Source organism: Centroberyx gerrardi, chromosome 14 (genome assembly GCF_048128805.1).
Source record: "Centroberyx gerrardi isolate f3 chromosome 14, fCenGer3.hap1.cur.20231027, whole genome shotgun sequence".
Classification (NCBI taxonomy): Eukaryota; Metazoa; Chordata; class Actinopteri; order Beryciformes; family Berycidae; genus Centroberyx; species Centroberyx gerrardi.
In genome coordinates this window covers 4,104,963-4,130,343 of record NC_136010.1, presented here as the reverse complement: position 1 = coordinate 4,130,343, position 25,381 = coordinate 4,104,963, and the positions used below count along the sequence as shown (strand labels likewise).

The window sequence follows — 25,381 nt, the reverse complement described above, 5'->3', positions numbered from 1 at the left end:
TTTTCTTCCACCATCAATTCGGTAGATATCTCAATTTGGAGTAAGCTTCTTCAGTTCTTCTTCAGTGGTGTTGTAAAATCTAAATGATGATCTCAAACATATTTCCCGTGGCAGAGTGTCAGCTCCCCACCGCAGCCGGCCCTCTGAACCGACTCCAAACCTGGTTTTTGTTTCTTCTGGCAGGTGTTCATATTTCATAGAAGATTACACACAGCTAAGGATCATATTTAGGATGTTTCAAAACAAATAAAAAAAGATAAGAAGAGACAGAGCTGTAATTAACAGAACCACACGGGGCTCAGAAGTGACAGGATATATTTTTCCCTAAAAGGGGCCTTTGATGGAATTACATTATGTTTCATAAATGATCAAAGTCAGCTGTCAAAAGTCTGAAGTTTAGATAGTGAGGCTGGGTGATGTTATGAATAATAAAAGGGTTTTATGGCTGATCAAAGTCAGTGATCAAAGGCGGGTGCTATCTCTGTAAAGGTTTACTCTATCAAAGACTTGGTTTTGTAGTTTTTTTTAAAAAGAGAGAGACATGCTGTTCTTTCAAAGCCTCTGACTTTCTCCACCATACTTCCTAGTTAAATAAAGGTTATATACTACAAATGTACAGTACACGAGGCTGTCTATTAAAAATACAGATTAATTCAATCTTAACTAAATCCACATTTTCTAAGGAACGTCTTAAAATGTTGCGATACATTTTGGAATTTAACTTTTAACATTACGCAAGCCCCTAACAGATTTATGATCCAATAACTACACCTTAAATGAAACATTACATTCTATTTTTTTAAGGATTTAGTGCTAAATGTGCTAAAAGTGATTCTGACTATAATTTTGATTTTGACATTGGAAAATACCAACTGGGCCACAACAATCTTTTATATCTTTTTGCACCATCTTTTTAAATGTGATTTTAATGCACTTTCACTTTTTATACCTTTTATTACCTATGTCTTTATTTTTCTTTTATTTATGTAAAGCACTTTGAATTGCCAATGTGTGTGAAATGTGCTGTATAAATAAACTTGCCTTGCCTTTTCATTTATAGCTTGTCAGTTGTGAAGCGTTGCCATAACTATTCTCTTTAAATAATACATTTTACTTTTATATTTACATATATTTTCTGTCACGTTTACCCAGTGTGACACAGAAGGAGTTCAACAGCAGAACAAGCTACAATTCCAAGATCACCAACATTACAAACAAACCATAGTAAGGAGTGCCAGATTTAATATTTCGGTGTTCCTATAATGATCATCTATAAAACAGCCAGGTAAAAAAGATATTCCTATGGATTTCTGTGTCTCGCCCAAAGTGTCATGTTTCTCACCAGGCTGGCAGAGAGAGAACAGCATCTGGTTTCTCTCTGTCTCATACAACATAATGTATTTGACCTTAACAACCCCCCATACACCTGTCAGATAACTAACTGCCTGAGCTGTTTATCTCTGAAAACAGCTCAGAGGGCAGATGTTCAGACATTTGGCTGCATCTACACAAGAAGAAGAACCTAACCTAACCCCTAGGCTACCGCTGCCTTTGAGGAAGAAGAAGAAGAAGAAGAAGACGACAATGAAGACAAAGATATTTGATTTTTCAGTCTGTGTGACAGCTGCCTTTGCAGGAAGTGAAACCACAGCAGACCGTAATTTATCAGCATCTGTTTTAAAAGACGAAGAAGAGATGTTTGGAGTGAAGAGGAAGAGGTGTATTCTGGGAAACACAGAGATTAGATTATCTGGGAAGAAAGAAACGGACGTCCGACATCCCAAACTTAAACTTAGCGGCACACATGTAAGAAAGATAACACACACTAGAAAACACACACACACACACACACACACACCTGCAATCCCAGACACACAGACATGAAAAGAACGGGAAACAAAGATGTACACACATGCACACACATGCATATATGCACATGTAGATTACACACAGTTCACTGTTAATCTTAGATATACGCATATGAGAATGACTTACACACCCACACACACACACACACACACACCAGACCAAAGGTTTTTCTCTTCACAGTGTCTGTGAAACCCTCAGATAGCTTTTTGTCCTTATCAGCCCCTCAGCGCCTGGGAGGTGCCGGCTAAATAAGCCAGCGCTCCTTATCCACCGGCCCTGACTCCAGCCTGATAGCACTGAGTGTTTTTCTCAGACTTGAGGCACATTTGATTTTTTTATTTTTTTTTCCTTTAAACATCCAAATAGCTCTAAAAACAGCTGCACAACTTCTCCATGCTGGAAGTTAGACAAGCAATGAGCCAAGCGGACCAGAAGAACTGAACTTCTCAGCGTTAGAATCGGAAACAAAAACTGTTTTGAAATCATTTTAATTGGCAAATGCAACAAATGTGCCAGAATTTATCTTGGTGACCTTGGTCCAGAGATATATTGACAACTTCTAGAGCTTCACAGTAGATACACATGACAAAAACAAGGCAAAGGAACAGTATAAAACATCTTCTGACCCTAATATCTTCGTTCACACTGCAGGATTTTGTGCTCAATCCCAAATTGCTGCTCATATGTGATTTTTTTGGATGATTGTTCATATCTACTCTAGGATGAAACTCATATCTGATACCAATATGAAGTGACAGCGATGTGTGACCCAGAGTAACAACAACAAAAGTCTCATCCGTTTTTTTGTAGCTACACCTCTCCCACTTGTTTCAACACATTTTGGTTCAGGTCTGTGTCTTCCAGTTCTGACTGAACTGCGACGTCACGTCAGCTATTTGGCTTTCTTTCTACTGTTGTGTCTTGTTGTCTTCCATGCCAACGCTGGCTCAGCCGAACTGCCACGGTGCCAAAATTATGACTCAGGTGACTGACGTAAGATTTACTTACTGTCGTGGCAACACCGAGAAATTCTGATTTGAGCGTTCAAATACAAGTCGCATGGAGGCTACATGCCTTGGAATCAGATTTTTTATCACATCTATATCCATGTGGTCCAGATTGGAATTGAAAAAATGCAACTTTTGCTGTTCAGACTGACTAGAAAACATCAGATCTGAGTCATGTGAGGGGAAAAATTTGGAATTTAGGAAGAATTAGGAGAATCAGGACTCTCTGAGCTGCAGTGTGAACGGAGCCTTATCCACTGCAGATGAAGCTGCGGTATCAGTCACAGTTTGAATGTAATCTTGCCGCTCCACAGCTGCAGTATATCTGCATCTCTCTGTTTTCATTCATATCACTTTGCCCTTTAGCCACCTTCTCCTCACTGTGATATCCATGCTGTTCCTTGTTAAATATAACTAGGGCTTTGATAATAGGTGGCTCCTGCACGTAAATATAACCAGAGCTTTGATAACACCAAGTTCACCCCAACAGACTGCAGTTATACTGTGCACCATTATAGCTGAGATATAATCCTGGTTATTAACCTTGATGAAATGCTTCCATACTGACTTAGATATACAGACTTTCATTACAAAAGAAGATATCCATGATTGCTGTCATGAAAGCAAATCACATTAACTATTCAACTATAACTATAAAATATTAAAGTTATTAATCATTTTCTGACCTTTGCAACCAAATAGTTGTGTTTCCAGGTTAGAATCGTCTGTGTTTTTAAAATTTGGACTGCTAACTCACATTTCAAGTAGCAAGTTATTTTTCCAAAATGAATATATAGCGTTTTGGAATTAAATTTTTCATATATATCTGCCTGTGTGTGTAAGTTCACTGCAGCATAACAGCTCAAGTGACTGGTCAGCTTCATTAAATAAGGTGAACTAGTTTAACCAACACATGGAAGAATGCACATTCCTTTGCAGGGATCAATGATTAGACCTACAGAACTGGGAGGGGGGTGGTGTGTGTGTGTGTGTGTGTGTGTGAGAGAGAGAGAAAGAGAGTGAGCAACAGTGTGTGTGCAGGTATAGTATTTAAGTACTGGTGCTTATATATATTCTTGTCTGTGCTTGGTATCAGGTTGTACTCACGTTCACACTCATTAGCGCTGTAGGTCGTGGCCGGTTTCCATGGTAACTGGTTGTATCCGGGGCAACACTGGTTACATGACACGCCGCAGGTGTTGTGTTGGCAGTCACACTGTAACCTGTAAACAACAACAATAAGAATATGAGTCAACAAAACAACAAACACAATGTACTGCGATACCATACGAGAAAAGTCTGATTTTGACTGCGCTTTTTCTTTTCTCTCTTTTACACACACACACACACACACACACACACACACCAGTCACAAAAGGCTGAAACATGCCATGGTATGTACCTATCTCAGCCGATTGTGTTTTGGCTAAAACATCATTTGAACTTTTCTCAGAAGTTCACATTCCTCTACCTCTTAACCTGCTACTGTCACATCAAAGAGAAACACAGAGCGAGAAAGAAAGGGAAAGAAAAGAAAAGAGAGAGAGACCCCACAACAATGAAGGAGTTAATCTTTCTCCTCGGTCGACAATGGCTGACTGCTTCACCCCGGCTTTTAATCGGATTAGGCTGTAAACCTGCGGCCTGCGGAGTGTGGCCAAAACACAGCAGGCAGAGGAGAAACCCTACGAACACTGCTCTGTCTCTGAGGCTCTGAACCGGTCAGAGAGACCAACAGACAGAGCAGCGACGACGCCACGAGTCACGGGACCGGGAAGGATGAGCTACAGGCGAAAACAAATCCACCAAAATCACTTTACTCTTGTTTTTCCTGTGATCTAAGTTCCTTAAATGACGGGTTTCACTCCTACATGCTGTATATCTGTTTTGGGCAACCTGATGTTCATCATTGAATGTTTCAAAAACACAGATGATTCCCATCCTCTCAAAAACAAAACTATTTTGTAAGCAAAGGTCTTAGTAGGTGAGTCACAGCTTAGTAAGAATAAAGTTTCTTTCAGAAGGTGGAATATCTCATTTTGCGATGAAACTGATGAAACTCATGACCTGATACTACAATGATAAATACTTTTAAAGTGACTTTCCAACTACAGTGAAACACATAAGTACTGGAATAGCAACCTAATCTTGTTTTTCTTTGCTTTTTGTGCCTCGTCTTTTGCTGGTGACTCACTACCAGTGTGATGTGGTTGTGAAAAGACGAATACGGAGGCAAAAGAGCTGAATTTGCTTCTGGGTCTTTGTTGGCATCCATGTTAATCATACACCAGATAAAATGAACCAACTTTAACTAACTGACCCTGCACTTAATAACACACTGTATACACCCAGCAAGCATTTTGGCATTGACTAAACATTGATATAACATCCCCAACATTAGAAACTTCATACATCCATAGTCGTCCAGAGCTGCTGCTTACATTGTTTTGTGGAATTTCAACCTAAATATCTTTCTGATATCACTTCAAAACAGTTTCCAGAGCTGTTTTAATATAAATTTTTACCGTGCCATAATATCACAGTGTGAAAATTTGGCATTCATGTAGGTTGGTGCTGAAACTGCATGTCATGTAAAACCTTAAAAGTTTGGACTTGGCCTCCTCTTCCTGCTCCTGTCACCATCCGTCAAACGCTTGCTGGGAAATAACTATTAATAACATACAGTCTAATAATTTCGACCTACTTGTACAGTATTGTAAGTGTTCAGAATTGTTGGAAACACTTGTGGAAGGTGGAGCGTGGGCCCGCTCAGCCCTGTGGGAGGCGTGCCGCTGCTCTCTGGCCTCAGCTGATAACATGCCTGTGGATTGTGTTGCAGCAGGCTGCATGATTGTGTTTCCAGCTTTCACCTTCACTATCAGATCCATTCATTCATTCAATCTCCCTCTCTTTCTTTTTTTCCACTTTCTCTCTTTCTTAATTTAGTGCTTATGCTATTCTGTCCGTGTGTGTGTGTGTGTGTGTGTGTGTGGACTGTATAATGAAGACAGGAATTATCGGTAAACACAATAGGGTATAAAAATGATTCATACTCAAAGCAACGGCACACACACACACATACACACACACACACACTTGGCCCTCACACACTTTCCCTAACTCTCTCTCTCTCATTTACTCTCAAACACGCACACTTTAACTCTCGCACGCTCGCTCATGCATCTTCTAACTCTCTCTCTCTCTCTCTCTCTCCCTCCTTCCTCTTCGCCTTTTAGGAAATGACTTTCAATGGAGGGTTTCCACCCAGTTTCACTACTTCCTGGTTTAAAACAGGAGCTGGGGACCGGCAGCTTCCGGAGCGGAGCAGATAAACCTCGTCCATCACTCCAAGGGGGATTCTGCTGAATTTCACTTTTCAAATGTGTTTCAAAAGTTTATTTGAAATCCAGAACTCAACAGGCCATTCAGTGGATATCGTTTCTCCAACACAGTTTGAGCTTACACACACACACACACACACACACACACACACGTTCTTACTCTTAGAGATTGTGATGGGCTTGATATTTCTTCTATATTTCTGTTTTTGTTTCCTATAAAGCACTTTGTGACAAATCTGACAATCCGTTAAAAGTTCCTCATTAGTCAATTTTGACTTGATTTGACTTAGAATGTTTGGTGAAATGGGTTTTATGTCCTTTAGGTCATGTGCATTTCCTTATTATACTTAATTATATACTTAATTATCATTGAATCATCCCTGAATCTTTTTCTGACCTTATTTTTTCCACTAGTACTTGAGCTAACACCCAAAAAAAACCTGTCATGCGATACAATAAGATACAATACACTATGCACTGTGAAATGGCACTGTGCTGTGTTGGTCTGTGCTATGCTATATAATACAATACAATATGAATCAATACGATACGATACCATGATAAAATATGATACGATGCGATTTGATACAATACGATGTGGTGCAAAATGATTAAATATGACACAATACGATAAAGTGCAGTACGATACAGTGCGATACAATAAGATACAATACGGTACGATATAATACAGTATGATACGATACGACGTTATGATACAATACAGTACGGTACAATAGGATATGGTGCCATACGATACCATATGCTACGATATAATTACTTAATGTTAGTTTTGGAATATTTTTGGTCATAAAATCAACAAAATTTCTCATCACCTCAGAAAGCTGTGTGTGTACCGTACCTTTAAACTACCAACTGTTGAGTTTCTCTCTGTCATAATGAGATCAGCAATGCAGCTGCAGGCAGAATGTTTCAGTTAAACACAGATCTAGAGTTACCAGACCTGCGATCATCTATCAGACACCTGCTTGACGTAACGACGTTAAACAAAGTCCGGGGTTGATGTAAGATCTGGGATTAAAACGTCCGCCGTTCTGCATTCCTTCACTATAACAGAGATCCGACTCTTGATGAGGTGAGAAACGGATTTATTTGAATTCCACCTCCTGCGTTTTCATCAATCAAACACCTGCCTGGCTGAAGCATTACGCGCAGGAGTAAATATTCTCAGTTTTAGATGTATTCACTGTAACGGAGATCTGATTTCTCAACTCACATGTCATTCTTCAACCTTTATTTTTCCACCTTTAGTTATCCAGTGAAGGTTTTATGAACATATTTGCCCTTTTCCAGCAACACCTTGCTCCACATTGTTAAATTTATAAACCCTGCCACAACGGGAGTGCAATCCAGATCTCCACTCTAAAACCCTAACCCTATTACTTGTGTTTTAAATACCGTCCTCCCCCCAAATGACATTTTTATGTCCACTGGCTTGGTGATAAGTAGTTTGAAAGCAGAGTTTACATTTCAGGATGGCCGTTTAAACTGTTTGACAGGATTCTCTCTCACACGCACAGACTGCTTTTTTTCCATTGAGGTTAATCTTTCTTTTATTTATTTAACATCCCAATGAGTCACAAATTATCTTCTATCTTCATCTCCTGAAGCTCAGTCCATCCTTTCGCGATGCCAAATACCTGTATGCTACCTCTCGGAGAAATCTAACCAATCCAAATGTTTTTTCCCCCCTTTCGTTTTATTCCTAACTGACCTTTAGCTCTGTGCTTGCTCTCAGTAAGGTGCCTGGACTGAAGCTGATTGGGAAAAGATCTCAGGAGAGCAGACATGTTGAAAAGTCAATTTACATTAACAACCTCCCTGCTTTCCACCAAAGTCTCTCTCTCTCTCTCTCTCTCTCTCTCTCTCATTGTCCTCTATTGATTTATCAGCTAACAAGAGAGGCTTTGCAGTTGCATCACAAATCTAACAAAAACCACAGCTGGTGTCATGATGGAGGTCCAATGGAGAATTGGCTGTGCGCAGATAATTTGTACTTATATAACAACTGGACAAGCACAAGATAGCTAGCTAACAAGCTAATAATATCTAAATCAATCAGATGTATCAGTGGCAAAATGATCAGTTCCCAGTCAAAAACAGCACAGAAATTAACCTACTGAATTTTGTTGAGACGGCCAAGTCGTATGTTTAAAAACACAATCAGCTGATCACAGCTACTGTTGCCTAAGACCTCCAATATGGCCGCCAGTATGTGTGTTACCTCACCTGAAAGCCCCCTATTCCCTTGCCTTTCAAAAATATGTGCCTCCCTTCTCCTTTATTACCTCCCTCTGCTCTCCTACACCCTCAATCATCCTTGGAATTCACTCTGATTTTACTGACTGCACACAGAGGAATGGCGTATAGAAGCATAAACACACATAACTTCTCTCCCTCTGCAATTCCTTCCCCCTTTTTGCTTTGTTTTTGCCCCTACACTCTACTAATCCCTACAGGGAAATTATCTTTTCTCTTGCCCCCCTCCTCCACAGACAGGTCAGAGGTCAGGCTCGGCTACAGAGCAGCATCCATGGAGCCGGTAGGGCTTCAGTGTTTTGCTCAAAGACACTTCAGCAGGGCGGATGCTTGCTGTCATGGGGACTTGAATCTGGGACTTCTGCTTGAATGACGGTCTTCCAAACCACTGAGCCACCCTGCTGCCCTGCTGCACATGGACACACGCATGTACAGGAAAAGTACATATACACACAGGTTCAGACACACACACACACACACACACTGGCTGTGCTAATGAGTAACCCAGATGTAGCCTCCCCTCTCGATGCCCTGATCCCGAACTGGAGGTGATGCATAGCAAAGTGAAACCAAATGGTGTGAAACAGAACAAGCTATACGACTAAACAGCCAGCTGGCACCAATATGAACCACAACAACACATTGTAAGCCTATGTTTTTCAATAAATTCTCCATTTATCATACTTAAGTTATTCGGTCTTGAATGTATTCATGCAAAGTATAAGCACCTTTTATGTTTAGGTGAGTGCTCCAAATAAAAAAATGTCAAAATACCTGTCCTTAAATGAACAAAATGTTATAGTAACTGCATTGTTGAAACCGCAAAAAAACAGGCATTCCTGGAACTCAACATTTTCCAAACATTACCAGAAAAAACAGAAAATATGAACAACTCCTGGAAATTGTGATCCATATTGTGTATGGTGATACTGCCTGAAAAGATGAAAAAGTGATATGATATTTTGGCCGTATCGCCTGCCCCTACTTTGTACTGTATGTGAGGTCTTTTCTGTCTCTGTACCATGTGCGTCAAGACAAATTTATATATGTATTTCTTGTGCTTGGCAGATGAATCGCGCCTGATTCTGATTTTAAAACTGAAAGTAAAGGAAACGACTGGTGTGTTTTTTTGTTGAGGTTTGTGTTCATACCACTTAGTTCAGAAAGGGTTTGATTCTCCATCAATACAATGTTTCTTGAACTAACTGGTCGGGACCGAAAAACGGGTTGTGGATCTACTTCTGATGGATTTCCTCAATTTAGTTACTGGAATTAAAAAGTTTCAGAATCTCTATCTTAAATTTTAATTAGCGGCAGGTGGGGAATAAAATCGTTACCAAAACCAGGTTGGAAATTAACACACTATGAAACCAAACCCCTATAATTTTATCCCTGAAATGTCCTTAATTTCTCCATTACATTAACATTAATTATCCATTAAAAATAACATAGCTTTAAAACAGTAAGGTTAGTGTCATGGGTTTATAAGGGATTTATTCATGGGTTGATTCACAGAGACACTAGAAATTAAGGGATTTTTCATGTCTTTTGTGCAGGTTTACAGGGTTATTAAGTGGAAATGAATGGAAAAGTTCCTGTCTCCCTGAATTTTTCATTAAATTAGAAAGTAAGGAGTCGAGATTAAGGGGGTGTTTAAGGAGGTTTCGATGGGATCTCCTCCATTAATAACTCCCTTAATTCATTTTAAGGGGATTTTCCATGAATCAAGGGGTGAATTAATGTAAATGGATGAAAATGTAAGGTTATTTCAAGGGATTACTGGTTCGTAGGGAGCGCTGGTAACTTTTGACTGTTGAAGTCTGTCTGCTCTACATCATCTGGAGGTTGAATGTTAGTCCACCACCCACTGTGGCAGGAGGATGAAAAGCCCCGACCATAACCACAACCCGATCTAATGATGGTTAAATAAATACATTAAAAGCACCCAGATGCGTGGTTTTGGCTCAGGCATCATATCCAACCTCCTATAGCTCTTTACAGCACATACACACTCAGCTCAGTATATCATACGGGACTGAAGCCAGGTCTCCATGCAGGCTTCAGCAGGTCTCGTATATTTAGGCTTACTGTGCACTCCGGTCCTGCTACTCATCATGTAAAATCTCTGGTTACATTCTCTGTTGAGCTTTCATGTTATTAACTTGACATGTACTGTATAAACACACATGTACTGTAAGGAGAACATACTTAAAGTCAGAAAACGGCTTGCCTCATGCGTACGTACAAGCGTATATAGCACATTATATATTATTAGATTAAAAAGGCTGCCCAAATTATTCTTAAAAAATGGATATCAGTTATGCCAAAACCTTCCCAAATCCATGCAATTCCAAAAAAACAATGTATATCACAGGGACTGAAGCCACTACTCCAGAAATTAGCCTATAGCCCAGGAGGTATATTTAGCTTAATTGTACTCTTTCAAAGGGTTACTCATCATCACAGTCTGTTTAGAGACATTCTCTGTTAAACTCTCATACATTATCATGGCTGTATAAACACCATCTACAGCATAAACAGTAAAAAAAAAAAAAGAATATGAAATGCCTGGCCGTGTGGTTAGGGTGCCAAGAACATATTAAAGTACACACATGAAACCTGAAATATGCGATTGCAGCCATTAAAACACCTCAAAGTAGTTAAATTATACAGAAATGTGTCTCTGGGAATACTTTAGGGATACTGTTTCTTCTTAGCATTTGTTTTAACCTGCAGTACTAGATGGGTGAGGTTTGCCACAAGGGACAATATAATGAGTCCTAGAAAGTTCAGACTATTTTAAAGTTAATTTAGCATACTTTTCTGATTGATAACTTATCTGATCTGTCCATGGTTTGCATGTTATCTGGTTTTAATTGTATGAACATGCATGTAAGGAAAGGAGAGCGCACACATCTGCTGGAAAGGATAAACTGGCCGTCTTAGCTTGGAAACCTAACACATCCTGGGGAGAGGGTCTCGTGCACGAGCAGAGGTGTGTGAGTGTGTGTGTGTGCGCGTGTGTGTGTGTGTATGCATGCAAGCAGATATGTGATTGCATGACAGTATATACAGTATATACACACACACACAGACACACCACTCAAATCACAGCTTTTCCACAATCCGTCTTCTTATCGCGGCTTTTGGGCCCCCATAGATATTAAAAACACAGATCACACACACATGTACACACAGTACATACAGTCCATCTGTTTGACCCACCCCACACACACAGATACTGGCAGACGCACAGCGGACAGGAGGTTAAGTGTCTCCCCGCTCTAAAAGTGTTACGCTGAAAGAGAAACACGTCAGATTTCAACAGATTCCTGCTGTAGTTCAAACAAACACCTGACAGAGCGTCTGTTTATGGTCTGAAGCCACGAGATATTCAGATACACAGATATAGGAAGACATGTGGAGCATCGTTATAGTGTCTGTGCAAAATCCTACAGTGTGTGTGTGTGTGTGTGTGTGTGTGTGTGAGGCTGGAAGACTGTAAAGACATCAGTGAGATAGAATCACGACATCCATTTCTATCCAAGTGGCAGGTTCATGTATAAACACAAAGCTTTACTGTGGAATTCAACCTATAAAAAAAAAAAGATAATCTCGCTCATCCGTTATCGCTCACTGTCTTTCTCTGCTTTTCTTTCCTTCTTTCTTTTTTGCGTTCTTTTGTTTCTTTCACCTAATGTATTTATGTTTGTCTCACTTGGTTCCCCTCCCCCTCTCTCCTCTCTCTTTCTCTTCATTTCTCAGCAGCTCCCTCTCTCATCCATCCTTCCATCCTTCACTTACATTTCAGTGACTGGTCTCGCTTTCTTTTCTCCCTTTCTTCATTTTTTAAATCTCCTCTGCATCCCTCCATTCCCTCCTTCTCCCCCTCTCTCTCTCTCCATCCTTCCTTCCCCAGGTCACTGACATGGATACAACTTGTCTGGTTTTTCTTTTCTAACCTGTCGTCATTTTTCAATCTCCTGTCATCCCTCCTATGCATCTTCCCATCCCTCCGTCCCTTCCCTCCCTTTCATCCATGCCTACTTCCCCTTCATCCCTCTCTCTATCCATTTTTCATCCTCAGGTCACTGGTACAGTGCAGCATGCGGGAATCTAATGCAAAATGGATATTTTCTTTGTAACCTGCTTGTCTTTCTTTTCCACAGTGTAAAGCCGCCCCCTTCTCTTTGACTGCCTCTATCCCTCTAACCCCCCCCCCCCTCCCGAAAAACACACACCCCTTCCTCTAAAATCCCTCCTTTCCTCCTTAATTCCCAAATCACATCAGTATGGAATGAGCTACATCACCGGATTTACCAGGAAGAACCTCTAGATACCTTTAACAAGTCTGTACAAGTGTGTGTGTGTGTGTGAGTGTGTGTGAGTGAGTGAGTGAGTGAGAGAGAGAAATAAGGAGATAGTAACATGGGGACTCTGTGTGTGTGTGTGTGTGTGTGTGTGTGTGTGTGTGTGTGTGCGTGCGTGGACATAGTCAATAGATTCATGGGATTTGACAGAGTAATGATGGCTTAGTGCAAAATCCTCCACACACTGTAGCCTGCAGGTAGAACACACACACACACACACACGCACACACACACACACACACACACACGTTATTAAATTAATCACAGTGTAGCCTTCTACTTCTGAATCAGAGGGCTACACTTATTCCTAGTAATCAAATAGCCCGAAGGCCAGAAAATCACACCACCCACACACACACACACACACACACACACACACACACACACAATACGGTGCATCCACATACAATAAAAACAAGCTCCATCTTGTTCCACCGCCTCAACAATAAAGAAGGAAGGACAGGAAGTTTATTTGTATGGAAGTTGTAATCAGAAAACTTTATCTCTCTCTTCCTCTCTCATTCTCTCTATCCGCCTCCAGCCGTTTCTCTCTCCTGTCATTGTATGTATAAACTGAGAAAACAACTTGTTCTCTACCTCTACCCTTCACCCTCCTTCTGTTTCAGACTCCTTATTTCTCTCCTCCCCATTCTCACACCACTCCTTTTCCTCTCTTGAGAGTTAAAGTGGAAATCGGTGAGATTCTTGTTGTTTTTTATCACTTTGTCTCCATCATCCAGCAGAACCGACTGTGCACAAATAATGTCTAAATAACAAGCAGCTAGAACCAGAGAGCAGCTGAGTCAGCTTGTTGTGGTGTGGCTGTAGATCCATTCAGTAACGTTCTCAGTAAAAGTGAATAGTGTGATAAGGTGGATTTGGTTACTGTGACACAGTAAACTGTCTTGTCTTTAGCCCTAGTCTCTACTCCAAAACACTCTGAGTTGTAGCTTGAGAAGAGTCAGCTCAGTTAACCTGAACAAACTGTTAGCTAGCTAACTAGCCAGCAAACACACTGATGTTAATGTGAACATGCTAACGCTAGCTGCTACTAGATACGTTAGCTAGTGCGCTAATCAGATGTGTTAACAACAAGGCAGTGATGGTTAGCTGACCAGATACTATGGTTAGCTAGCTAACAAGCTGACATTATCTAAACAAAATCTAAATTCATCCAATTTATCAGTAGGGAAATATCAGTTTCCAGTCAAAAACAGGCAGAAATTAACCATCTGTTCAATTTTGCTGAGACGTCCAAGTCACACGTTTTGAAACACACAGCTACTGTTGCCCAAGAGCCATGAACCTCCAATATGGCCGCCAAAGGGTGTGTTACATCACCTGAAAGCCCTCTATAGTCCTTAATAGCCCTCTACTGTGCCATATCAATCAGAGATAGACAGTATCAAGTGACATTTATTTAATTGAAAATGTTGCAAATTGCAAAGAAGTGCATCCTTGTTTTTTCTTCCTTCAGTTTCTCGTCACTGTAACGTCAGCTCCTACTCTCTCCTCTCCTCTGTTTCCTCAGCAGGGTCATCGTGTGTCAGATATGTGTTGGAACAGATCTCTATCTATGTTTGCATACAGGTCTGTAGGTATGTTGGCTGGGTGAAGAAAGACAGCGCTGGCACCGACTGAAACCACAGTCAGAATAATTAAAACCCTTATGGCTGAGATAAGAAGAGCAAAGCCCGGGTGAATGTAATTGAGTCATAGCTCGGGGATATGTATTTCGTAATGTGCTTTGTGTAGTGTGTGTGTGTGTGTGTGTGTGTGTGTGTTGGAGCAGACAGGCGTCTCTATGTCACTGCAATAGCATAAATCATTTTTTATAACCCACTTTGTTTACCAAGACTTCCTCTTATCTTTGTTCAATTTAGGACACATAAACCAACATACAGGAGAATAAACCTGCACTACGTTAATCCAGTCAAAACAATGTCGGTGTGCCACTTTGCAGGTCTGTGAATCATGATAATGCAGTCTGATTCCCTCTGTGTGTGTGTGTGTGTGTGTGTGTGTCTTACTTGTATGGGTCGGTGGGGTCCTTGGCATTGCAGGCCTCAGCGTGTCCGTTACACACACAGCGTCCTCCGATGCTGATGTCCTTGATACTGTAGTAATACTGCAGGAAAACGACATAAAACGACATAAATTTAAATGAACAACGTTTACGTGTGGTTGTTAAAGATGTTTCATGTTTTTAAATAAGGTTCATGGCATTTCATGAGCTTAATACATTTTATTTATGTAGTGCTTTTCTATGTACTCAAAGATGCTTTACATAGTAAACGAGATACAAAAAAAACACATGAATGACAATATCAGTGTATAAGACAGTCAATAAAACCTTTTAAATATGAATAAATAAATAATATTCAATTAATAATATTCAAAAGTAAGTTTTACTTTCTTGCCATCAATCATTTTGTAAGAGTGTCACATCAACAAATCAGCAGCACAGCAGCTAAACAGCTGAACATCTGAACAGTGAGCGGCCTGCTCTTTGTTGCTCTGCTCTCACCCTGCGGGTGACGGTGGGGTCACGCAGCGCCTTGCCCATCAGGTGGCCCAGCAGCGTGTTGGTTCTCAGGAAGCGCAGCCTGATGTTGGTGGCCTTGGTGAAGTCCCTCAGCACCGGGGAGTAGGAGAAGTTCATCGCCCCGGGACGACCGTTCACCAGGGAGACCACAATCTGGGAAGGGGGGGGGGGGGGGGTAAGTACAAAGGCATTATAAGCAAACTGATATGTGTCAGGTGTGGAAATACAAACAGCATGGCCGACATGTCCAGCAAGCGATGTGAAGGAGGAGGCCAAGTTCAACATCACGGCACAGTAATCATGTTAAAACAGCTTCGGAAACTGTTTTGAACTGATATCAGAAAGATATTTAGGTCTTGATTTCACAAAAAGATGCAGGTAGCAGCTATGGACGACTACACACGTCTCAACTTGTTTGATAATAATATGATTACTAGTCAATTATGATTAATTCTAAAATTCTAAAAAAGTTGCTCATGAATTGAAAGTCACAAAACAGTCTAGATAATCAGATTAACAACAGGCTGCAGGTTTTGTTTAACAAACGTGACAACTCTTAGTTTTATGGAAAACTGGTGTTTCAATTATTTTGGCCAGTGAGTGTACATTATATATACAGATAGAAATGCACCTGTGAACACACACCAAGAGTCCTGGTGTAGATGGTATACACACAGACAAACACACACACACACTTACCTCTCCATTCTCCAGTGGTACTATGCGTGAGTATTCAGTAGTGCAGATGACGTCATTGTCATGGTTGATTCTCTCAATGGTTCTCTGGCCAAAACGCTCAATACAGTCTCTCTTAGAGGCTAGACATACACACACACACACACACATATATGAATACAGATATGCACAAACACATGTAGGCACACACACATACACACACATAAACAAGGGAGAGAAAGCGGGAGAGAAAAGAAGGGTACATAATCAGTTACACCCACGTCTTTGAAAAGGTGAAAACATCTCTTCATGTTGAACTTCAGCAGTGTAAACCACCCTGTGGCATTTTAATGATGCGTCTTGGAGCGGAGCTATGTGATAATTAGAGGAGGGTCTGGGCTACAGAGGCAGGCCACAGCAGGCTGGGGTGTGTGTGTGTGTGTGTGTGTGTGTGTTGGGGGGGGGGTTATCCTCACCTCAAAACACCTGAACTACAGCTTCACAACAGCTACATTGCACAATCATGAGGTTGCCAGCACAACTCCATAGCAGCCTTCTCCAAAACAACTGAAGTCAGTGGGGACCAGTTCTTCAGAGTTCCAAAAACACCTACAGTATATTTACACCATAATTTAGTGCAAATCTTAACTACAGCTGATTGATTTGCAAATAATGGTGTATAGGTCTTTCTATTCACAGTGTGATTGTTTGGCTGTTTTTGTTTTGGAGCTCTAAAGAACCGGTCCCCATTAACTTCAGTTGTTTTGGAGAAAGCTGCTACGAAGTTGTGCTGGCAGCCTCCCTGTGTATTATATGGACTAACAAATTTAACCTGTGTTTCATTTGGCATGAGGGTGAGTAGATGATGACAGAATTTTCATTTTTGGGTGAACTATTCCTTTAACCCAAGTGCTAACCCTAAGATAGCCCCTTGAAGAAGTGAGGACTAAAGCTCCTAAAACTGGTTCTCACAAGAATAGAGGTGCAGAGGCGACTGCTCTGTTTTAACTCTAGATGACCTTAGTGCTGCTCTGACACTGTTGATCACAGCATTCTGCACAATCACTTAGAAAATTGTTTATTTAAATCATATCTATCGTGATCGGCACCTTCTCCTGTGCCTGGTTATCTCAATTGTGGAGTTCCGCAAGGATCAATCCTCGGCCCCTTGTAGTTTTCCATTCACATGCTTCATTCGCACACACAACATCAGTTTTCATTGCTATGCAGATGACACGCAACTTTATGTACCCATAAACCCCGGTAACTCATTTAGCCTAAATAGCATTTAAGGATTGCTTATCGGATATTAAGACCTGGATGTCCCAAAACGTCCTCACACTGAATGACAATAAACATGAAATTATTATTTTTGGTCCCCCCAACTCCATCAGTTCCCTTCTGGACAGTCTCAGTAACCTCACAGAATCTGTTAAACCCACATCTAGAAATCTGGTAGCAGTATTTGATCCAGATCTTAGTTTTGACTCTCAGGTAAAGAGGGTTGCCTCCAACTGAAAAACATCTCTAAAATCACATCTAGCATCTCCTCTGCTGATCTGGAAAAGGTAATTTCGTCACACCTTGACTATTGCAACTGCCTCTACTCCTGTCTGAACAGCAGACTTTTAACACTTCTGCATCTCTTCAGCATTTAAAAAAGGCTGTTTTGAGGCTCTACTGATGTGCTCAGTAATAATTAAAGTTCATCTTATCTTCCCTTGTCTCATCTTATTTCATTTCATCTCATCCCATCTTATTTTATCTTATATCTCTAGCTACTTGATTAGCCGGCCCTGGCTTTAGCAAAGGTAATCCAAGGCCTTTTAATCAATTTACTAAACTAACTGTAACTGCAACTGTTTGACAGTACGCAACTGGAATGTGCCAGACTGTTTGAGATACATGGTTTCACAGTGGAAAGAGAGAACACACATTCATGGAATAGTTTCAGTTTATCTCAGATTTGTCCTTGGCATAGAGAGCGAATAAAAAGACATGAAACAAGATGAGAAGAGAGGGAGGGAAAGGCGATTTTATAATGTCATGATTCCTATAAGCTCAAACCCCACCTTACAGGAGTGTGTGTGTGTGTGTGTGTGTGTGTGTGTGTGTGTGTGTGTCCTGTACCAGCTGCAGCAGTTCAAACTAAAGCCCTCAAACAGCTCTCAGATTTACGGCTGTGAGGCCAACACTCATTTACCCCATGCTACTTTTTACAACTGGCTTTTTCCTTACACACACATATACACACACACACACACACACACACACACACACCACCAGTACACCACTGTGGTCCACCACTGTCCTTCTTTCTCCCTCTCTCTAAGGGAAAACCTCTGCCACTCGGACAGATCAGTCCAACTGTAAGTCAACGTAAATGAACACGCGTGTTTCATGTATCGTTCAGGATGGAGAAGACTTAAGCTGCCTTTGTAAATGCTGCTACACATCATAATGTTGTTATTCTACTAAATGCATCCCTTCATTTTATTCAAAATGGTTTAAAAATGCCTGGAATTTGGTATTTTGTAATGTGTAAGTTTAAGCTAATGAGACTGCCATTAGTTAACTAGCCGTATATATGTGTATATACCGTATGTCTGTATATTGTGCAGGCTACCAATGCCAATGAGTTATGGTCATTGCAAATGGTCATGGCTAATTAAAGTGGCACCACCTCCACCTCCACCTCCACCTCCACCACACAGACATTTAGCAGGATTTCTGGGTAATGAAGTCCTTCAAACTTTCAAGAATTCAGTTATAGAGAACAGTTACCTGCCTACCAACCTGCGCTGCCACCTTGGGAATTTAGTGCCGATTTAATTAATGGTTAATGTACCTGCGTGGGCCTCTCAGTGTCATTATGTGGTAACACTGCACACACACACACACACACACACACACACACACACACACACAGATGAGGTCGACCCAAACCCCTCTCTCTCTCTCTCTGGTTACTTCAAGCAGCGACCTGTTGGCAGACATGCTTGGAATTCCCCTCTAGCCCACCTGGATTGACAGCTGCCCCAGCCAATCAGCCGGGAGCTCTGTGATGTAATGCCCCGCCCCTCTGATCCCCCCCCCCCCCGACCAACCGACCGCCTGCCCTCGGGGCTGCTGAACAACTCCTAGATTAGGCCGAGAATTAACTCGAACCCTGGAGGAGGTTAGGTAAGCATGAAGTGATGCTTGTGGAATTTGACTTGGTTTAGGCGTTATCCTAATATCTGGACTCACACGTGTGTATGTACGCATACATGTGAACAGACATACATGTGTAATAGATATACATGTGAACAGATACATGTGATTAGTAAAAGAAATGCTACAACGAGTGTTAAGAGTTAAGTAAAAGATGAGGTTCTGTGTGTGTCTGTCTGTGTCTCTATCTGTGTGGATACAATGAATTATGTGTGTATAAATGCACTTGTGTGTGTGTGTGTGTGTGTGTGCGTGGTTTGTATGTCTGTATATGTGTGTGTCTGTGCAGATTCTGTGTATCCAGATTTGTGTCTCTGTGTCTATGCCTGTTCATTCACATATGTGTGTCTGTGTTTGTTCAGATCCAGATTTGTATGTTTCTGTGTGTGTGTGTGTGTGTGTGTGTGTCTACTCACAGGCGAAGAACTGCCAGGGTAGGTAGGTCTGTCCGAAGTCGGTGGATCTCTCCAGAACCCAGAGGTCCGGACGGGGCGAGTTGGCGAACTTTATCAACACATAAGCCACATGGAAGAGCTGGAGAGAGACAGAGGGAGGAATCCCATTAAAATCTCTTTTTTATGAGATTATTACAGTTATTTCTGAGCATTCCTGCTTTGCTAGACAAGAAACATGAGAGGATGACACACGATACAAGCAGTGAGATGTGAGGAAAATGGCCTCCGAGCCACAAAAATACATCTCAAACCGCAAATACTTTAACTTTTACTCTTTTTGAATACCTATATTGTCCTACATGATAAAATGAATGGGAGGATAATGGGTCGTCTCTTTCCGTTTGTTCGTTTGTCCATAACTTCATTCGTTCATACGTCTTTCATGAATGATATCTCAGAAACCGCTGATTGGATTTTGACGAAACTTGGAGGAATGATGCATCTCACCACTGCGTTGTGTTATTTTCAAAATGACACTGGTTGGCTGAATGGGGGCGCAACATTCGTGGGGGATGACATGTTTAATGTTGCCTTGTTTTTCATTGAAATACCAAAGATGTGCATTTGGAGAGAAGAGAAGAGAAGAGAAGAGAAGAAAAGAAAGGAAAAGAGAAGAGAAGGAAAAGGGAGGATGAATAAGAATGAGATAAGAAAGGAAAGGAAAGGAAAGGAGAGAGATGAGGAAAGGAAAGGAAGAGATGTGGAAAGGAAAGGAAAAGAAAGATGAGGAAAGCAAAGGAAAGCAAAGGAAAGGAAAGGAAAGGAAAGGAAAGATATGAGGAAAGGAAAAGAAAAGAAAGGAAAGGAAAGGAAAGGAAAGGAAAGGAAAGGAAGAAGTGTGAAGAGAACTAAATCAAATCAAAGACAAGAGACAAGAGGGGAAAAGAAGAGAAAAGAGACTTGGCACCCTAAAACAAAACTAAATCACACCCACAGTGACTTGAACACTCGACCTGTGAAACCACCGAGTCACAACTAACTACAGTAAATCAACCGGAGGAGCAGAGACCATGCTACATGTTCTAAAGTCACGAGTCGTCATCCTCTACAAGCTCCTTCCTGTCACTAATGTCCACCAGCTGCTCCTTCATCGCAGTCGCTCATCTCGCTGCGGCAGCCTCTCTGGTTTCAGCCGTTTGTTCTCCGCTCTATCGCTCCCCTCTTTCACTTGTCATCTCTCATTCATTTCCTGAAAGGCTCTGAAGCCGTTAGACAGCGATGACAAACTGGTCCCGTGGGCAGAGAGGGAGAGAGAGAGAGAGAGGGAGAGAGAGAGAGAGAGAGAGAGAGAGAGAGAGAGAGAGAGGGAGAGAGAGAGAGAGAGGGAGAGAGAAAGAGAGGGAGAGAGGGAGAGAGAGAGAGAAAGAGAGAGTTCAGCTGTACTGTTTTGTCTGTCGGACCTTGAAATCGCTCCCCAGTTGAAACAGTACACACTGCAATAACACTATGACTCACATTATAACTAATCAGTCATCTCCCACTGTGTGTGTGTGTGTGTGTGTGTGTGTATGTGTGTGTGTGTGTGTGTGAGAGAGAGAGAGAGAGAGAGAGAGAGAGAGAGAGAGAGAGAGAGAGAGAGAGAGAAGGAGTGTTGATAGCTCTGTCCTAGTGCGGTGTATCTTGCTAAATCACGCAATAAAACTGACCACAATTATAATTATTCGTAATCATCTCTCTGTTCACACCTCTTTGTTTGTGTGTGTGTGTGTGTGTGTGTGTGTGTGATACGTTCAGCCCAATTTACTCAATGACGCTATGACACAAACGATAACTATTCATAATAGTCTCAATTTTAAAACCACTAAGACAGTGAGAAGATGAATAGATTCTATATACTCATTATGGAAGAAAGAAACAACAACCTGATGTTCATTGCTTGAGATTTGTGAAGAGAAAAGCAGAACCGACTACGTCATCTAAAAAGTTATTATGCTTTAATCAACTAATAACTTCAATAACGATCCATTTTGAGCTTTGCTTTCATGCCAACAGTGTCATGGTGGGGATTTCATGTTTAAAAGCGTGGATCTCTCAGTTTGGAAGTGAAACCAAACAAAGGGTTCACCTATCTTTGTTTTGAGTAAATTATTTTCAGAGTTTTATTCGAAAATGAGATATCTACCATTTATCCTCCTCTAACAAAATGATGGCTGGTATTAAAGTGAAGTCCATTGAGGGTTACTATTAAAATTAGGAGTCATCTTAAGACCTTTACTCACAAAACAGTTTAAGTTTTTGAGGATAGAATCGTCTGTGATTTTTAGATATTGACTGATGAAATTTAGGAAGCAAAATCTTTCCAAAATGGACATAGCTATAGCGTTTTGTTATGAAACCCTTCATGTAGATGACTTGAAACTCTGCTTCAGCATCATACTTTTTGTTCCATCATGCTGCATCTGAATGTTTTTGCCTCAGGCTCGACAGCTGAACCAACACTGTCTTCTTTGGGGAATCGATTTTTTTCTAAAACTTTTTGTGCAGAAGTAAGTAGTCGGTGTTATTGCTCACAAATACCCAGCGGGCATTTTTATCCACTATAACAAATGTGGGGAGAAACTTCCAGGTGACTGGAGTCTCTCTCTCTCTCTCTCTCTCTCTCTCTCTCTGATAAATTTCAGCTGGAGTGAACACCTCTTCGCCTCAGTTCATGTCTCATAGAGTGAAGTTGTGTCCATCTCACTGCATTAACCTTCTTCCATTAACTCTGAATGCATTTGTAGTCCTTGTGCTAAAGTTAAAAAAACACATCATTTATTTATTTTTTTACGCTCTAAAAGCCGGACAGTTCTGACGTGGACGAACTCCACGGGTGTAAAAACCCTTCAACTTGTCTCTCTGTCCAAGTTCACTGCTCAGTTCTTCTCTGTTTCGCCTCAGGTTCAACACACACACACACACACACACACACACAAAGGCATGTATGCCCGCTTGCAGTCTTTGATCGTCCGTCATTTGAGTTGGGCCTGTGATCTCTAGACTTCCTTCTTTTGACAGGCAGCTCTGTCAGAGGTGATGACACCACACACACACACACACACACACACACACACACACAGACCCCACCCCCCCACCCCCAGACACACACACACACACACAAACACAAAAAAGACCTACAAAAACTACTACTCCATCACTGTGGAATGCCAGAACTAAGAGGTGTGTGTGTGTGTGTGTGTGTGTGTGTGTGTGTGTGTGTGTGGAGGGAGGGGTTGAAAGAAAAGCCTTTGAGAAAATGGAACCTGTCATCTTTTCTCTGCTGACAGAAGCGACCCACATCCATCCATCTCCATCTGTCCACTCATTTGTACAAAATGACAAATATTGGAACCTGCAATTTCCAAGAGGCTGCAGTTGTTTTCCTTAGAATGTAAATGTGTTTTAGAGTTAGTTCATGTCAGAGAGAGTGTTTCATTTCATTCAAACATTTGGATTTCATTACTCCCCGACCCGCAATCTTTTCCACGTTTGTTTAAGTGAAGAGAGAAATTGTGCAGAAAAACCTGTCCGCATGTAACGCTATTCATTCACAATATTGAGCAATAAAATCACACTTGTAATATTTTGTCATACAGCTGCAGGAAGAGGCTGTGGGAGATTTTTCATTAACTTTATCCTTTAAAATTGTTTAAAAGTTGTTTTTTTTTTACATCCATCTATCCCTCCCACTATCCATCTTTCAAAGCATGCCTCAAAGGCCCATGAAGGCACAGCCAAAGAGACGTGTGTGTGTGTGTGTGTGTGTGTGTGTGTGAGAGAGAGAGAGACTGAAGGACAGGAAGCAGAAAGCGAGGCCTCTTCATGTCCCCCGGGGCTGAAAACCTTGTAAGAAAAGTGCAGAAGCATTCCACTGACTCCAGGGTTAAAATCCCAACTCTTAAGAGCGCGACCTGTCCTGTGGAGAAGATCCTCTGAGCAGGAGAAGCTTCTAACTAACGAAAAACACACTTCGAAATATGCGGAGAGGATCTTCAGCTTTGTAATTAGCTTCAGCGGAGAAGCAATGCTGAGACAGAGGCGACCAATCATCTCCGCCATGCTCTCATTTGTTTACTGTAATTATACCGAGGTGTCACAGTTAATTTGACGATGATATATTGATGCAACTGTGTGGAAGTGATTCTTAATGTGCTGTTAAACATTATGGGATGGAATCGGAGCTGTGAATAAAATGAAAACTGCCCTCCTAAGCTTCTGCAAACCACTGCAGAATGTGAACAATTAAGCCATCGCACCACTGTTCCCCTTTGTGTCTGTCTCATCTGTCTGTCTCCAGCTCTCGGTGGGAGCCAGTCTATTGCCTGGCATCAACACACACACACACACACACACACACACACACGTACATACGCTCCTACACATGCAAACAAAAGGTTCTGCTGACCCACAGACACACACACACACACACCTCTCCACAGGATTTATGGATTAGCGGGGGCCTGCCAGGTCAGCCTCCCTCAATGGCCTGCAGACCCATCAATCAAACCGCTGTTACCGTGGCGATGAGCAGCCAGCAACAGGTCAGACAAGGGAGAGAGAGAGAGAGAGAGAGAAAGGGGGAAACTGATGGAGCGAAAAAGGAAGATAGAAGAAGAGAAAGGGAGAGAAAACGAAGGGAAAAATACAGGGAGATAAACTGAAAAACACAAGACGATCACCTGCCGTCTCCGGAGGTTTTTATCAGAGATTTCAAAGGTTTATGATGCTTTAAACTCTTCCTCACAAGCTCTTTGGAAGCGGTCAGACTCAGAGTGGAGGCGGTCTCCCTCTCTGTTCGCTTCAGCCTCGCTCTGCCACAGTTTACCGCACAGTTCGCCCATCAAAGAAGTCCGGAAAGCACTTTGTACAAACGCTCTCGTACAAACAGACGGGACGAGGCGTGGAGAGTGCACTTAAGAGGCGGACACGAGCCTTACTTCATCGCATCACCACGCAGGGCAGGCTCTCCACAACCGGGTCAGGCCTCGAAGAACGAGAGAGATCACACCGAGCGACGATTTATTGACTCGTGATGACAGACAGAGCGAGTGGAGCGCGGATAAGAAGAGGAGGAATGGAAATGGAAGATAGTTAGAGGGTCGGTGTCAAACCGGAGGCCGAGCAGAGGAGACCCAGGATCTATCTATCTGCAAGGATAATGTCAAAATGTCACTTATATATCACTGCCTATAGAGGCTTTGCAGTTGCCTCACAAATCTCTTCATCAATCAATCAACCATCGCTAACACCATCATGGAGGGCTATAAACTGCACAAATAATGGCTAAATATACAGTATAACAAACAGGCTAGAAAAAGAGAAATACCTGAGCAAGATAGTTGTGGTGAACAAACTACTAGCCACTACTAACACTAACCTGACCAGATACAGGCAGATATTATATAAACACAAAATCAATCAGATGTATTTCTATCAGTGGGGAAATATCAGTTCCCAGTCAAAAACAGGACAAAAATGAACCATGTCTGATTGAATCCTGTTAAGACGGACAAGTTGTACATTTGGAAACACATTCAGCTGTTCTCTGCCACTGTTTCCCAAGAGCTGTGGACCTCCAAGATGGCCGCCAGAGGCTGAGGTTGCATCACCGGAAAGCCCGTTATAGCCCTCTTACAGCTTAATTTATGTT

The 25,381-nt window shown here is 41.6% G+C and overlaps 1 protein-coding gene across 1 annotated transcript in view; it reads right to left on the bottom strand.

The window, feature by feature from the left end:
* lama5 (laminin, alpha 5) overlaps positions 1–25,381 on the bottom strand; it is a 131,799-nt gene that overhangs the window by 70,067 nt on the left and 36,351 nt on the right. Inside the window, 5 exon segments of the mRNA XM_078288057.1 lie at positions 3,984–4,099; positions 14,895–14,992; positions 15,392–15,562; positions 16,109–16,227; positions 19,714–19,831. Of these exon segments, the coding sequence (XP_078144183.1) occupies positions 3,984–4,099; positions 14,895–14,992; positions 15,392–15,562; positions 16,109–16,227; positions 19,714–19,831 (622 nt within the window).